General features: G+C 46.1%; 1 protein-coding gene across 5 annotated transcripts in view; it reads left to right on the top strand.

Annotated features, from left to right (window-relative positions):
• The window catches only part of LOC120391377 (adhesion G protein-coupled receptor E3-like), a 35,545-nt gene that overhangs the window by 153 nt on the left and 20,457 nt on the right, over positions 1-14,935 (top strand). For 3 of the 5 annotated variants that reach the window (XM_039515015.1, XM_039515016.1, XM_039515012.1), the window contains exons 2-3: positions 10,213-10,307; positions 11,307-11,366. In XM_039515015.1, coding sequence (XP_039370949.1) covers positions 10,277-10,307; positions 11,307-11,366 — 91 coding nt within the window. In that variant the 5' untranslated portion in view covers positions 10,213-10,276. Of the gene's footprint in view, positions 1-2,660; positions 2,688-4,573; positions 4,653-10,212; positions 10,308-11,306; positions 11,367-14,935 lie in introns of those variants that run through there. The other 2 variants (XM_039515013.1, XM_039515014.1) reach the window with 2 other exon arrangements.

The following is a 14,935-nucleotide window of genomic DNA, read 5'->3' as shown; positions in this document are numbered from 1 at the left end:
TCATGTGTGAATGAAGGACTTGATGGTTCACAAAGGTCACCCATTTACAGTCTGAGCGCAATGCTAATCGTTAGCCTGCTGAGAACGTAAGAACATAAGAACGTCCATACTGGGTCAGACCAAAGGTCTATCAAGCCCAGTATCCTGTCCTCTGACAGTGGCCAATGCCAGGTGCCCCAGAGGGAATGAACAGAACAGGTAATCATCAAGTGATCCATCCCCTGTCGCCCATTCCCAGCTTCTGGCAAACAGAGGCTAGGGACACCATCCCTGCCCATCATGACTAATAGCCTTGATGGAACTATCCTCCATAAATTTATCTAGTTCTTTTTTGAACCCTGTTATAATCTTAAACTTCACAACATCCTCTGGCAAGGAGTTCCACAGGTTGACTGTGCATTGTGTGAAAAAATACTTCCTTTTGTTTACTTTAAACCTGCTACCTATTTATTTAATTTGGTGACCCCTAATTCTTGAGTTATGAGAAGGAGTAAATAACACTTCCTTATTTACTTTCTCCATACAAGTCATGATTTTATAGACCTCTATCATAACCCCCTTTAGTCATCTCTTTTCCAAGCTTAAAAGGCCCAGTCTTATTAATCTCTCCTCATATGGAAGCCGTTCCATAACCCTAATAATTTTTGTTGCCTTTTTCTGAACCTTTTCCAATTCCAATTTATCTTTTTTGAGATGGGACGACCACATCTGCACACAGTATTAAAGATATGGGTGTACTATGGATTTATATAGAGGCAATATGATATTTTCTGTCTTATTGTCTATCCTTTTCTTAATGATTTCCAACATTCTGATCACTTTTTTTATTGCTGCTACACATTGAGTGAATGTTTTCAGAGAACTATCCACAATGACTCCAAGATCTCTTTCTTGAGTGATATCAACTAATTTAGACTCCAACATTTTATATGTATAGTTGGGATTATGTTTTCCAATGTGCATTACTTTGCATTTATCAACATTGATTTCCATCTGCCATTTTGTTGCCCAGTCACCCAGTTTTCTGGGATTCCTTTGAAACGCTTTGCAGTCTGCTTTGGACTTAATGATCTTGAGTAGTTTTGTATCATCTGCAAATTTTGCCACCTTACCGTTTACCCCTTTTTCCGGATTATTAATGAATATGTTGAATAGGACTGGGCCCAGTACAGAGCCCTGGAGGACATCACTATTTACCTCTCCCCATTCTGAAAACTGACCATTTATTCCTACCCTTTGTTTCCTATCTTTTAACCAGTTACCAATCCATGAGAGGACCTTTCCTCTATTCCATCACTACTTTGCTTAAGAGCCTTTAGTGAGGGATCTTGTCAGAGGCTTTCTGAAAATCTAAGTACACTATGTCCTCTGGATCCCCCTTGTCCACATGCTTGTTGACCCCCTCAAAGAATTCTAGTAAATTGGTGAGGCATGATTTCCCCTTACAAAATCCATGTTGACTCTTCACCAACAAATTGTGTTTATCTCTGTGTCTGACAATTTTGTTCTCTACTATAGTTTCAACCAGTTTGCCCAGTACTGAAGTCAGGCTTAGTGGCCTGTAATTTCTGGGATCACCTCTGAAGCCCTTTTTAAAAATTGGTGTCACATTAGCTATACTCCAGTCATTTGGTACAGAAGCTGATTTAAATGAGAGGTGACAAACTACATTTAGTCACTCTGCAATTTAACATTTGAATTCCTTCAGAACTCTTGGGTGAATACCATCTTGTCCTTGTGACTTATTACTCTTTAATTTATCAATATGTTTCAAAACCTCCTCTAATGACACCTCAGTCTGGGATGGTTCCTCAGATTTGTCACCTAAACAGAATGACCCAGGTTTGGTAACCCCCATCACATCCTCAGCCATGAAGACTGATGCAAACAATTAATTTAGTTTCTTCACAATGGCCTTATCGTCTTTGAGTGTTCCTGTAGCATCTCGATAGTGCAGTGTCCCCACTGGTTGTTTAGCAGGCTTCCTGCTTTTGTTATATTTAAAAAATGTGTTGCTCTTACTTTCTGAGTCTTTGGCTAGCTGTTCTTCAAAATTTTTTTTGGCCTTCCTAATTATAGTTTTACACTTCACTTGCCAGTTTATGCTCCTTTCTATTTTCCTCAATAGGATTTAACTTCTACTTTTTAAAGGATGCCTTTTTGCCTCTTACTGCTTCTTTTAGTTTGTCGTTTAGCCATGGTGGCACTTTTTTGGTTCTCTTACTATGTTTTTTTTTTTTATTTTGGGGTATACATTTAAATTGAGCCTCTATTAAGGTGCAGCTTGTAGCGTGATGGGGCAAGGCCGGATGGCTACAGTAAAGTACTGAGGAACAGGTATGTTAGCCCCAGGCTAAACAAATCCCTAGCACCGTGGTAACCAAATGGCAGTTGCTCCAGGTTAATCAAGGCACCTGGGGCAAATTAAGATCTTTCTAGAAGGCAGTGGAGATAGCTACACTGATTAGAACACCTGCAGCCAATCAAGGCAGGCTAATCAGGGCACCTGGTTTAAAAAGGGAGCTCACTCCAGTCAGTGGAGGAGGAGCCAGAGGAGAGAAGTGTGTGTGTGTGTGGAGCTGGGAGTAAGAGGCACAAGGAGCTGAGACTGAGAGGGTGTGCTGCTGGAGGATTGAGGAATTATCATACAATCAAGCATTATCAGACACCATCAGGAAGGTCCAGTGGTGAGGATAAAAAGGTGTTTGGAGGAGGCCATGGGGAAGTAGCCCAGGGAGTTGTAGCTGTCATGCAGCTGTTACAAGAGGCACTATAGACAGCTGCAGTCCACAGGGCCCTGGGCTGGAACCCGGAGTAGAGGGTGGGCCTGGGTTCCCCCCAAACCTCACTACTCCTGATCAGACACAGGAGGAGTTGACCCAGACTGGGGGTTCCACCAGAGGGGAAAATCACTGAGGTGAGCAAATCTGCCAAGAAGTGCAGGACCCACCAAGGTAGAAGAGGAACTTTGTCACAGTAGAGACTTCACTTTTGGTGTTGTACCTGTTAATTTCTCTTTAACTAAACTTCCTCCTTTTTGTGTAATTCCCCTTTCTGAAATTAAATGCTCCTGTGGTGGGCTGCTGTGGAGTTCCCCCCCTTCCAGGGATGTTAAATGTAATTATATTATGGTCACTATTACCAGCAGTTCAGCTATATTCACCTCTTGGGCCAGATCCTGTGCTCCACTTAGGCTTAACTTTATCTCTGCATCCTGGCCTGAGGTAACATGTATCAAGTCAATATGGAGCTAGTTGAAATCCCCCATTATTATTCTTTTTTTTTATTGTTATAGCCTCTCTAATCTCCCTGAACATTTCACAGTCACTATCACCATGCTGGTCAGGTGGCTGGTAGAATACCCCTACTGCTATATTATTATTCTAGCAGGGAATTACTATCCATAGAGATTCCATCAGACAGTTTGGTTCATTTAAGATTTTTAATTCATTTGACTCAATGCTTTCTAGTGCCACTCCCCCACCAGCATGACCTGTTCTGTCCCTCCAATATATTTTGTACCCTGGTATTATTGTGTCCCATTGTTTATCCTCATTCCACCAAGTTTCTGTGATGCCTATTATATCCATAACCTCATTTAATATGACACACTCTAGTTCACCTATCTTATTATTAAGACTTGTAGCATTGGTATATAAGCACTTTAAAAAATTGTCAATTTTTAGCTGTCTGCCATTACATGATGTAATTGAATGGGACTCTTTTTCATTTGACTGTTTCTCATCAGCTCCTACCTGTATCTTATCATCTTCCATCCTCTTCTTAGCCACCTCCTTACTAGGACATAGAGAATCTCCATTAATAGATCCTCCCCTAAGGGATGTCTCTGTCCAAACCACGTGCTCCTCGGCTTTCCCTCAGCCCTTAGTTTAAAAACTGTTCTGCGACCTCTTTAACTTTAAATGCCAGCAATGTGGTTCCAACTTGGTTTAGGTGGAGTCCATCCTTCCTGTATAGACTCCCCCTTTCCCAAAAGGTTCCCAAGTTCTGAATAAATCTAACCTCCTCCTCCCTACACCATCATCTCATCCATGCATAGAGACCCTGCAGTTCTAACTGGCCATACAAGTGGTACTGGAAGCATTTAAAAAATGCTACAATGGAGGTCCTAGACTTCAATCTGTTACCTAGCAGCCTAAATTTGGCCTCCAGGACCTCTCTCCCAGCCTTCCCTATGTCACTGATACCTACCACGACCAACGGCTCCTCCCCAGCACTACACATATGTCTGTCTAGATGTCTTGAGAGATCCGCAACCTTCGCACCGGACAGGCAAGTCACCATGCAGTTCTGGTCATTGCAAACCCAGATAATTATGTTTCTAATGATTGAATCCCCCTTACTATTACCTGCTTCTTCCTAACAACTGGAGTTCCCTCCCCTGGAGAGGATCCGCAGTGTGAGAGGATACTATGGCATCCTCTGGAAGGAGGGTCCCAACTATGGGATCATTTCCCTCTGTTCCAGTTTGATGTTCTCCTTCCCTGAAACTTTCATCCTCCTCAATAGCACAAAGTCTGCTGGACTGGGGGTGGGACCATTCTACCGTGTCCCTGGAATCCTCCAGCAGCCTAAGGACCCCACTAAATGGACAGCTGCGTACAAACTGCCTAGATTCTTGTCAGACCCGAGTGAGTGTTTTCCCATGACTGATGTATACGTCTAATCCCGTTGCTTTGTTTCCATCCCCCAGTTGCTCAGGAGCCGGCTAGAGCATTTATCCAGATTTGAAACTCTTGGGAAATTTCAGGCTGAAATGTAATTAAACAGCTTTAGCCCCTAATCTCTGCTGTGCCCCATCTGGGTATGGGGCCCTCCGGGAACCTCATTGGCAGGTACTACACCAGCCTTGTTGGGGGCTGGAGCAGCCTGGATGGGCTGATTAAAACATCAGTGGCTGATGATGATCACTACAGGCTGTCCCTGCCCTGCCTCCTATGCTGGAGCTGGAGGAGAGGCTGCCTCAGAGTCTAGCTACACTGGCCCCACCCTACTGGGGCCTCCCCTCCCTGGGGGACATGCAGTCAGTGTCCGTACAAAGGGAGCGGAGTGGGTCAGAGGCTCAGACCACAGGGCATATTGCAAATATCACGATTGCTATTCCCTGTTCACTCTCACTGGCTGTAACAGGAACTGTGCATGGAAACCTTATGGATGGAGGCCAGGGGTGCACAAATGTCACTGGGTGATTGGAGGCTGGGTGCTCAAAACCTGATTGATGTTGGAAGTGGGTTCACCCAAGCCTCATTGTGGGGGTGGGAGCATATAAAATCTTCTCTGTTGGGGGCTGCTTTTCTGCCAGAGTGTCTCCTCCAGCAGAGAAGAACTCGAGCAGCTGCTGGATCAAGCATTCTCCATCAACAGCTGTTCTTCTCCCCCTCCCCACGCTGCAACCTCCAGTGAAACATGAAAAACACTTAGGAAATGAAACACACAAAAGAAAGGAAATAAAAAGTTCAGCCAGCGACCAGCACATGCCCTCAGCTTCTCCACTCCCAGCAGGCTGCACCGTTACCCTGGCTACTGCGCCACACACTGCAAGCTGAGCTCTGCCCCCCCAGGAACGCCAGCCTGTCGTCAGCCGTGTGCGCTCAGCCCTTTGCCAAGTGACTCTGCCAACAGAACCGGCTACGGCACCAAACAGCCACAGCCACTAGAGCTGGGGAAGAACTGAGCTGGGGAGGGAGCAGAGTTCAGGTCGCAGTGCGCAGCCTGTGGCGTATGGGGATGTGTAACCCAGCCAGGGGTAAGCAGGGAGCCTCACTAGCTCTTGGTGTCTGGGCTTTGCCTCCCGCCTTGGCTTGGTGCTCTGGTTCCAGCAGCCTGAGTCTGAGCTTAGTTTCTTCAGTGTAGATGTCGGGTCCTTTCTGATGAGCTTCCTCATTTTTGATAAACTCCCCATTTCTAATCCCTGGGCTAGTTTTGGGCACAACTCCACCCCTGAGCAGGTGGCCATTCATACTCTAAGGCCAGATCCTCAGTTAGTGTAAATAGGTGTGTGGACTCCTTTGGACTGATGCCAATTTACACCAGTTGGGGATCTGGGAATATCTGCAGTTCTACACTGGTAACTTGTGATTGTGAATCTAACCCTTAAGGCGCCTGCTCAGAACAGCTTTGCCGACGTTCATTCAGGCAGGGACAGCTGAGTTTATACTTGTCTTCAGGAAGGCACTCAAATGAGGAACTTTTGGAGAATGGGCCCCAATTAATGACCCCAGCACGCATACTATCATAGACTGCTGGCCAATGGCAAACAGGAGAACAAAGAAATTTCTTTAGTCACAGGGAATGTGTTGTTCTAAAGCTGACAAAAGAGGAAATAAGGCAGGTGACCACACCCCACTGCTCACCACAAACCAGACAGGACAGAACTAACCACCAGGAAACACCTGAGAAAGGGGAATTCACAGAGAAGAAACTGAATTTATATGGGCAAAACCCACTTGTGTGTGCAGTGTTTTTCCTCAGTGGAAGGTTGATCTATTTGGAAGAAGCACGTTTGTGACACTGATTGGACCAGAGCTGTTCCGCTAGGAGGGGCCACAAGAAAAGGGGACCTGGCAAGACCCACACATGAGAGTGATCATAGGAGGAGGAGCTTGAGTGTATTTCTTTGCCTCTCTTCACCTTGAGCTCATGGACACCTGGATGGGAGGACTGGAGAGCCCCAGGTCCTGGGGAGTCACTCCCTTGAAGACATGGTCATATGGGACCATCAACAAGGACCATCTGTCAGGAATCTGGGCCTGAAGCAGAGCCGGTCTCCAGGCAACCTAACGAGTGCAGCTGGCCTGTACCAAGCTGCCTGATTGGTGGGAAGGGTCAGCAAACAGGCTCTTAAGCCCAGCAGTGGCAGTTCAGTAGCTGCTCAAAGCTTTTGCCCACAGCTGTGATAGCTCCAGCCTTGGTACAGCCTGGCTCCTGCCTTGTCTCTCTCCAGGTAATCTGGTTCCAGCCCTCAGCTCCAATTCCTCATCTCCAACTTTGACTCTGACCCTTGGTTCTGCATCTAGCTCTGACCCAATTCTGACCCTGGATTCCAACTCCCGCCTTCTGCCTCTGACTCTGATCCTTGGCGCTGGCATTTGGCCTCTGGCTCTGATCCTCAGCTCCGGTTCTTGGCTGCCAGGTCCTGCTCTGACCTCTAGACATGACTGCCCAAGGATGGATAGTCATTAGCTGCTTCTTTCATCTTCTTTGTAGGCCACATCAGCTGTGCTAACCCAGTTACTATGGCACCACCTGGAACAGGACTGATGTTGTGTCTGTGTGTCCAAGACGACAGCTGCAGACAAGAGCTACGGTCACAGCTGAGACTTGGACAGCACCATCTCATGCATAAGTAACTGTGGCACAGTAGGCCTAAGGCAGCCCTCACTGGAAATGTGATGGTCAGGGAAGGCTGCAAAACGGGGAGCAGATACCCACCAGTCTTGGGAGTAACACTGAAGTAAAACTCCCCCGACCAGTCACAAACTCTGCATCTCATCCCCACACTTGTTATCACGAAGCAAAAAAAAAAAAGACAGAAAGAAAGAACTCAGAAAGCCCCTTGATCGCATTCCAGTTCCCTGGCTCCCGATCAGCATCTAGGTCCAGTGCAGTGAAATTTAAAACTTTGCTCACTATAAAAAATGTTCTTCTGACCCAAAAGGTCCAGCCACATTGCCAGTCAATATTAGGTTGGATCATATACAAAATACCATATTCTGCCAGCCAATCCTTTTGTGCCTAAAACGAAAGGTTTAGTATAAAGAAAAAAGAACGAACAAGATGAGAGACGTTAAATGGTAGAGCAGTCACATACATCCAAAGACTTCAAAGTCCCTGTGTCAGGTTCTTAGCAGTATTGGTGAGTTTACTGGCTTGAAAGTCCCTCTGGAACACATCCGCAGCTAAGATGGGTCACTCAGTCCCTTGATCAGCGCTTCGGTTTGTAGAGAAGTTGCTCCAGAGATGATAAGCAGGAATGAAGACAAGAAGTAGGATTGAAGGCAAAATGGAGTTGATGCAGCTGCCTTTTATATTCTTCTCCAGCAGCCTGTATTTCCTTTGTTCCAGATGCTAGCTGCCCAACACATGGCCTGGAAGCCTGAGTTCTGTCCATAATGCCCCTGCCTGCCTTGCTGAGTCACATGGTGCAGCCCCCGATCCGTTCAATGTGTTCATTGTATAGCTGATGTCCCATGATGAACCATCAAGCAGGCTAGGTAGTGCTAATGCCAATCTGTCTGGGGGTGTCATTCAGATGCACAGCCCAAGTGTGAAATACAGACAGACCCTATGTATCTATAACCCATAATGCAAAGGTGATACAAATGTATAAATAAGGTTATCATACTTGGCAAATTGTGACATTTTCAAAGATACCTCACATGGCATATCTGGTCAGATTCCTCGCAATTTTATAATATTGGTGTCAACAATATAATACAGTGTCCCACATGTTCTATACAGGGTCACAGGACCCACACTGTGAGCTGGATGAAGATCTGTTCTTCTGTTTCTTTTTTGTTAAGAAGAGCTCCTTCGTGGAAAATGACTTAGGCATTATAGCTGCAACAACTTAGATGAGTACTTACAGCAAGACTCATCTCTGACCATTATGTCAGCAACCAACCACTCAGTATGGGCACCTCTTAAGTTTTACTGAAGGCAGGATTAAAAAGGTTAATTGCAATGAGATACTTAACACCAGTTACTATTAAGGAGAGGGAAGGAACACTGGCAAGAATAGGGAAATAACAGATAAGTTAATAGTAAAAGAATATTTAGCTAAGTTAGATCTATGCAACTCGGCAGTGCCTAGTGAAATTCACCCTAAAGTGCTTAAGAAAAACTAGCTGAAGCAATCTCTGAACCATTAGCGATTATCTTCCAGAACTCATGGAGGATGGATGACGGTCCTAACAACGGCAAACATACTGACTATCTTCAAAAAAAGGTTAAAAGGAGCTCTTAAGGAACTATGAACCAGAGAGCCTAACTTCAATACCCAAAAAGATTCTGATTAAACTACTAATTTATTAAAACCTATAGGATAATAGGTGATAAGTCATAACCACCGGGGATTTGTGAAGAACAAGTCATGCCAAACAGATGCAATTTCCTTCTTTGATTGGGTACCCAGTCTAGTGGATGTGGGGAAGAGGTGGACGTGATGTATCTTGAATTTAGTAAATCTTTTGACATTTTCCTACTCAAATTAAGGAAATATGGACTAGGTGAAACTACCAGAAGGAGGGTAGTAAGCTAGTTGTTAGTCCTTACTCACAAGGTAGGGATGGGGACTCACTGGCTTGGTAGCAGCACTGCAGAAAAGGGTGTGAGGTTTCTGGTGGACCACAAAAGGAATGTGAGTCTGCAGTGTGATACTGTTGAAAAAAGGCAAATGCCATTCTGGGATGTATTAACAGGAGTGGGGTGGGTCAGAGATGGGAGGCGACTGTTCTCCTCTACTCGGCACTGAAGAACCGTGTCCAGGTTTGGGTGCTGCGCTTCAAGAAGGATGAGGACAAATTGTACAGAGTCCAGAGGAGAGCAACAGAAATGATCAGAGGTTTAGAAAACATGACCAGTGAGGAAAAGTTGAAAGAACTGGGCATGTTTTGTCCAGAAAAGAGATGGCTGAGGAGAGACATGAAAGCAATCTGCAAATATGCAAAAGGTTGTTATACAGAGGACTGTGATGAATTGGTGCCCGTGTCCACCAAGGGTAGGACAAGAAGGAATTGGCTTAGTTAGCAGCCAGGAGATTTAGGTTTGATAGTAGGAAAAACTTTCTAACTCTAAGGATGGTTCAGCACAGGAACAGGTGACCTAGGGAGGCTGTGGAGTCCTTGTTATTGGGGAGGGGGGGTTTAAAAACAAATTGGACAAACACCTGTCAGGGATGGTCTAGGTACACTTGGTCCTGCCTCAGCTCGTGGGGCTGGACTGAGTTCCTGATGTCACTTGAAACTCCACATTTCCGTGATTGTGTGAAGTGGTGCTAGGCCCTCTGCACTGTGGTCAGTTTCCTGCATTGCAAAGTAAATGCTTATGGGGCTGGGAGAAGTGGTAGGGCAGAGGGAAGGAGATCAGGGCACGCTGAGAAGACAGTGCTTTCCTGTGTGCAGTGCTGTGGGTTAATACTATAAAATGCAACAGGACATGAGTCAACCTGGCTTCCTGTCTAATTTCTCCAAGATAAGGAGGCTGCAAAGCTCAGAATCCTCAGAACTCGACCTGCCCTGACAGCGTCTGAGCCACCATGGGAACCCGAGGTGACGTGTATCCATTGGGTGAGTGGAACAAAGTCCATGGGCTGAACTCGGGTGGGGCTAGGAGAGTCCAGAGGGACCCAGGGGTCTGTCTGCACTGGGGCTGGAAGGTGAATATTCCAGCTGAAGAAGACATAGTCACTCTATCTCTCATCTAGCTAGAAACAGAAGTGTCGCTATAGGGGCGGGAGGGGCTGGCTGCCCTGAGTCCGTACCTGTGGTCCTGGACAGGATCATAGTCGGGGCAGGGAGCCTCTCCTGTTACTTGCCCAAGCGCGGCTACTCTTCAATTTTTGACATGCCAGCTGGGTCAGAGCAAGCCCAGGTCTGTCTCCTTGAACTAGAATTTACCCCTAGGCATACGCTACATTGGTGTAATGTGCAATTTCCTCTGCTGCCTCTGGTGCTCATGTTGCACCAACTGAGACTCCATCCAGACTCACTGAAACACCTTGGCCAGATTCCTGGATCTCAATTAGATGGGCTCACTATGAGACCAGAGAGTGGAGGGGTCAAATATGGCTTTCCACCACTTTCACAACTACTGAATCCCAGGGGATAACTGCAGATCAGTCTGGTCCATGGAAGCAGAGCAGCCCAAAGCCTTCCCTGATTCAGTCTCAACTGTCCGTAGCCCCAAAGGACCATTCCAGCAGCTGGCAAGAGCCAGAGTGGAGGAATACGTTGGCCACACCACTCACCTCTGGGAATGGCCACTGTGCCTGGGGCTGTACCATAGAGCCAGTACACAAGGGGCATTTCCAGGTAGCTGGTTGAGGCAGCTTTCTGTAGTGGCACAAAGCTGGGATTCTGAAATATTACTACAGTAATAATAGTTATTAATGAAATAATTGACTTCATTGGATTTACACCAGAATCACTGTGGGGGTAAATAAGCAAAAATTGGTCCATAGACAGGGGCCAGGAGACATCTCTCTCTCTCTCTCTCTCTCTTTCTCTGTTGCTTATTTCTGTGTATAACATTTTAGAAACACGTATTTATTTATTATTTCTCTCAAGTACTTCTCCTCCTCGTCCTGTTCCCTTCTCTACCACCAGCGAGCACTCAAGAGTCATTCGGTAAGTTCTCAGGCTTGCAGAATGTAATACTGTATGTTCCGCATTTGCACACATCATGAGAGTCCCACACAGAAATGTGTCTCTGCCATGAAGCTGACACAGGCTTGGCAGCTCTCAAAGGGGTTATCGGCACGGTAATGAGGGGTGGGGTCATTGGATCTGGGTCATTAGGACTAGCTGAATTGTTTAGGTGAGGGTTAAATCTATTCCTGTTGTTCACCAATATATGCCGGGCTAATATAATATATCACATGATTAATAGGTATGATTCACATTACTTATATTAATATGGATAGTATGTGCTTAATGCATATAACATTATATTGTATGCACACTTCTGGCAGTTACATGGCCTGGAAGGTGGCCTGTGTCTTCCTATAGTCTTGTTTACCTATGCTAAGTATCCCATAACACCTTGCATTAGCCAGGAAAACTGTCAGGATCAGCACATGTGGGTGTTCTACTGTAGTAACAGGCAGGGAGTTACTCTCACTGGAGTGTCCCAAAGATAAGGACAATATATATGGGACAAGCCTAGGAGGTTCATAACGCTCTTGGTACCCGGAATTCAGGTGTCCAGAACAAAGTGCTAAGAGGTACAGTATGGTATCAAAAAAACAAGGTAGAAAGATGGTAGGTTAAGACTAGCCTCAGGGGATGCATACAGTACCTCTTTCCTTGTAAACAGGTTGGGTATAAAAAGGGACAGCTTTAGGGGTGTGACTTTGGATGCGAGCCTTATTTGTAAGGTGAATTCAGCACTGCTGCAGGAGATGGATTGTATTGAACCGTTATGCCTGTAATATGCTATTACTAGGCTATGATTTAGTCACAGATATTTTTAGTAAAAGTCATGGACAGGTCACGGGCAGTACACAGTAATTCACGGCTTGTGACCTGTCCATGACTTGTACTATATACCTCTAACTAAAACTTGGGCTGGGGGGGCCGCGGATGCTCTGGAGGGTGGACTGATGGCACCACGGGTGATAGAGGGAGATGGCCAGGGGAGCACCATGGGTCCGGGGGGACAGCCTGGGAGGGATGTCGCAGGTGCTGAGGGAGGGTGGCGATGCATGGCACAGGACCCCTGCGGGTGCTGGAGGGAGAGGGTTGGTGGGGCTGGCCAGAGCTGTCCCTGCAGCTCCTAGGGGGAGGGACAGCCAGGGGGGCTCTGCCCCTGCCATGACCACCGGCTGCACAGCTCCCATTGGCTGGGAATAGCAGTCAATGGGAGCTGAAGGGACAGTGCCTGCAGACAGAGGCAGCATACAGAGTCCCCTGGCCCCTCTGCCTAGGAGCTGCAGGGATATGCTGGCCACTTCTGTGGAGCCCCCACTCCAAGGTAAGCACCGCCCCACACCCCAACCTCCTGCCCCAGCCGTGAGCCCCCTCCAACACCAAAACGTCTGCTGCTGTTGGGGGCCTGGGGGATGTGGTGCCCCAAGATTGCTGCAGCAATGGTCACCCAGGGCCAGACACACCAGCTGCTGCAGAAGTCATGGAGGTCACGGAAAGTTAGATAATCTGTGAACTCTGTAACAGACACCGAGCTTTAGCTATTACTGACTTTTAGCAATAAACCAGACCGATATTAGTTATTTGGTCTCTTGGGCATATGGCGTAACGAACCGAAGTGTGGTCGAGCAATTGACCGTATGGTTTACCAAAAGAAGGGAAAACCCAGATGTGACACTACGCCCCATATTCTTCATAGAGATATGGTGATGACATATACATATGGCATAACAGATGTGTTCTATGCAAGATGGGTCATGCAAGAAAGGTTATGATTTACTGAATATGATTATCCAGTTGGTATGCATGTATCAATTCTGTATCTGAAGTTAGGAATATTGACAATTACAAGAGGGTTTACACTTGGAGAACATCCACAAGACAGTAGTCAATCAGCCTGGATGGGCCAATAGGGAGAACAATAAGACTTTGAAGATGCTAATCTCCTATCTTCCTGAGAAGCTTCCTGGGATGCTGAGTTGACACTGTAGGGTCATGTGATCATGTCACCTGGTACCGGACTACTAGTATTTTTCCTCTAATAGGGGACGGGATCAAACTGGGAAACAAAGGATTCCCACTGTGTCAGGTTGGATCATAGAAACCCCTTTGGGGCTGCCAACTGATGTGCCAAAGCTACTTCTGCTCCTGCTTTCCCTGCCAGCTTGGGACTCCAGCACCATCTTGTTGAGCCAGACACGCCAGTCTGCTCCAACACAGACCCAGGGTCTGAACCACGTGCCCCAAAGCTGCAGACTTAACTGAAAGCAACTTAAGAAGTGTTCCTGTCTTTAACACTCAGATGCTCAACTCCCAATGGGATCCAAACCCCAAATAAATCCATACATACTATGGGTTAATTATTAAGTACAAAGTGATTTTATTAAATACAAAAAGTAGGATTTAAGTGGTTTCAAGTAGTAACAGACAGAACAAAGTGAATTACCAAGTAAAATAAAATAAAACACGCAAGTCTGAGTCTAATACAGTAAGAAAACTGAATACAGATAAAATCTCACCCTCAGAGATGTTTCAATAAGTTTCTTTCACAGACTGGCTGCTTTCCTAGTCTGGGCCCAATCCTTTCCCCTGGTACTGCCTTTGTTCCAGCTCAGGTGGTAGCTAGGGGATTTCTCATGATGGCCGCCCCCTTTGTTCTGTTCCACCCATTTATACATCTTTTGGATAAGATGGGAATCCTTTGTCCCTCTGGGTTCCCACCCCTCCTTGTTAATGGAAAGGCACCAGGTTAAAGATGGATTCCAGTCCAGTTGCAGTGTTCACATGTCACTGCAAGACTTCATTACCCACTTGCCAGCACACACGTATACAGGAAGATTTACAAGTAAAACAGAGCCATCTGCAGTCAATTGTCCTGTTAATGGGAGCCATTAAGATTCCAAACCACCATTAATGGACCACACTTTGCATAACTACAATAGGACCTCAGAGTGATATTTCATATTTCTAGTTTCAGATACAAGCGTGATACATTTATACAAATAGTATGCCCACACTCAGTAGATTATAAGTTTTGTAATGATATCTTACAAGAGACTTTTTGCATGAAGCATATTTTAGTTACGTTATAGTCACACTCATCAGCATACCATCATAAAATCATATAGAGTGCAACGTCACCCCCACCATATGTAAATACTATTTACGGCAAGGAGATGAGTTAATCAGGTTTCATTCTTCACTGAATCTCTGCCCTGGATGACTGCTGGAAACATCTTAGGCCCTGTCTACACTGGCAAGTCTCTTCGCAGTAAAGGAGCCTTCTGCTCTGTAACTCCTGAGGTGTACACACTTCCAGGGCACTTAGTGCGCAGAAACTGCGCAGTTGTAGCACTGTAAAAAAACACCCCAATGAGAGGCGTATGGGTTTCTGAGCTGGGGCTACAGCTCCATGGTGCCAGTGTAGACACCCTGCTCGATTACAGTGCTACGATTGGCCTCTGTGAGGTGTCCCACAATGCCTGTTCTGGCCTCTTTGGTCATTAGTTTGAACTCTACTGCCCTGCCCTCAGGTGACCAACTGTCATCCC

This window comes from Mauremys reevesii, linkage group 25, assembly GCF_016161935.1.
Source record: "Mauremys reevesii isolate NIE-2019 linkage group 25, ASM1616193v1, whole genome shotgun sequence".
NCBI lineage: Eukaryota > Metazoa > Chordata > Testudines > Geoemydidae > Mauremys > Mauremys reevesii.
Note: the sequence above shows the minus strand (reverse complement) of the source record. Positions and strands in the feature narration are given on the sequence as shown.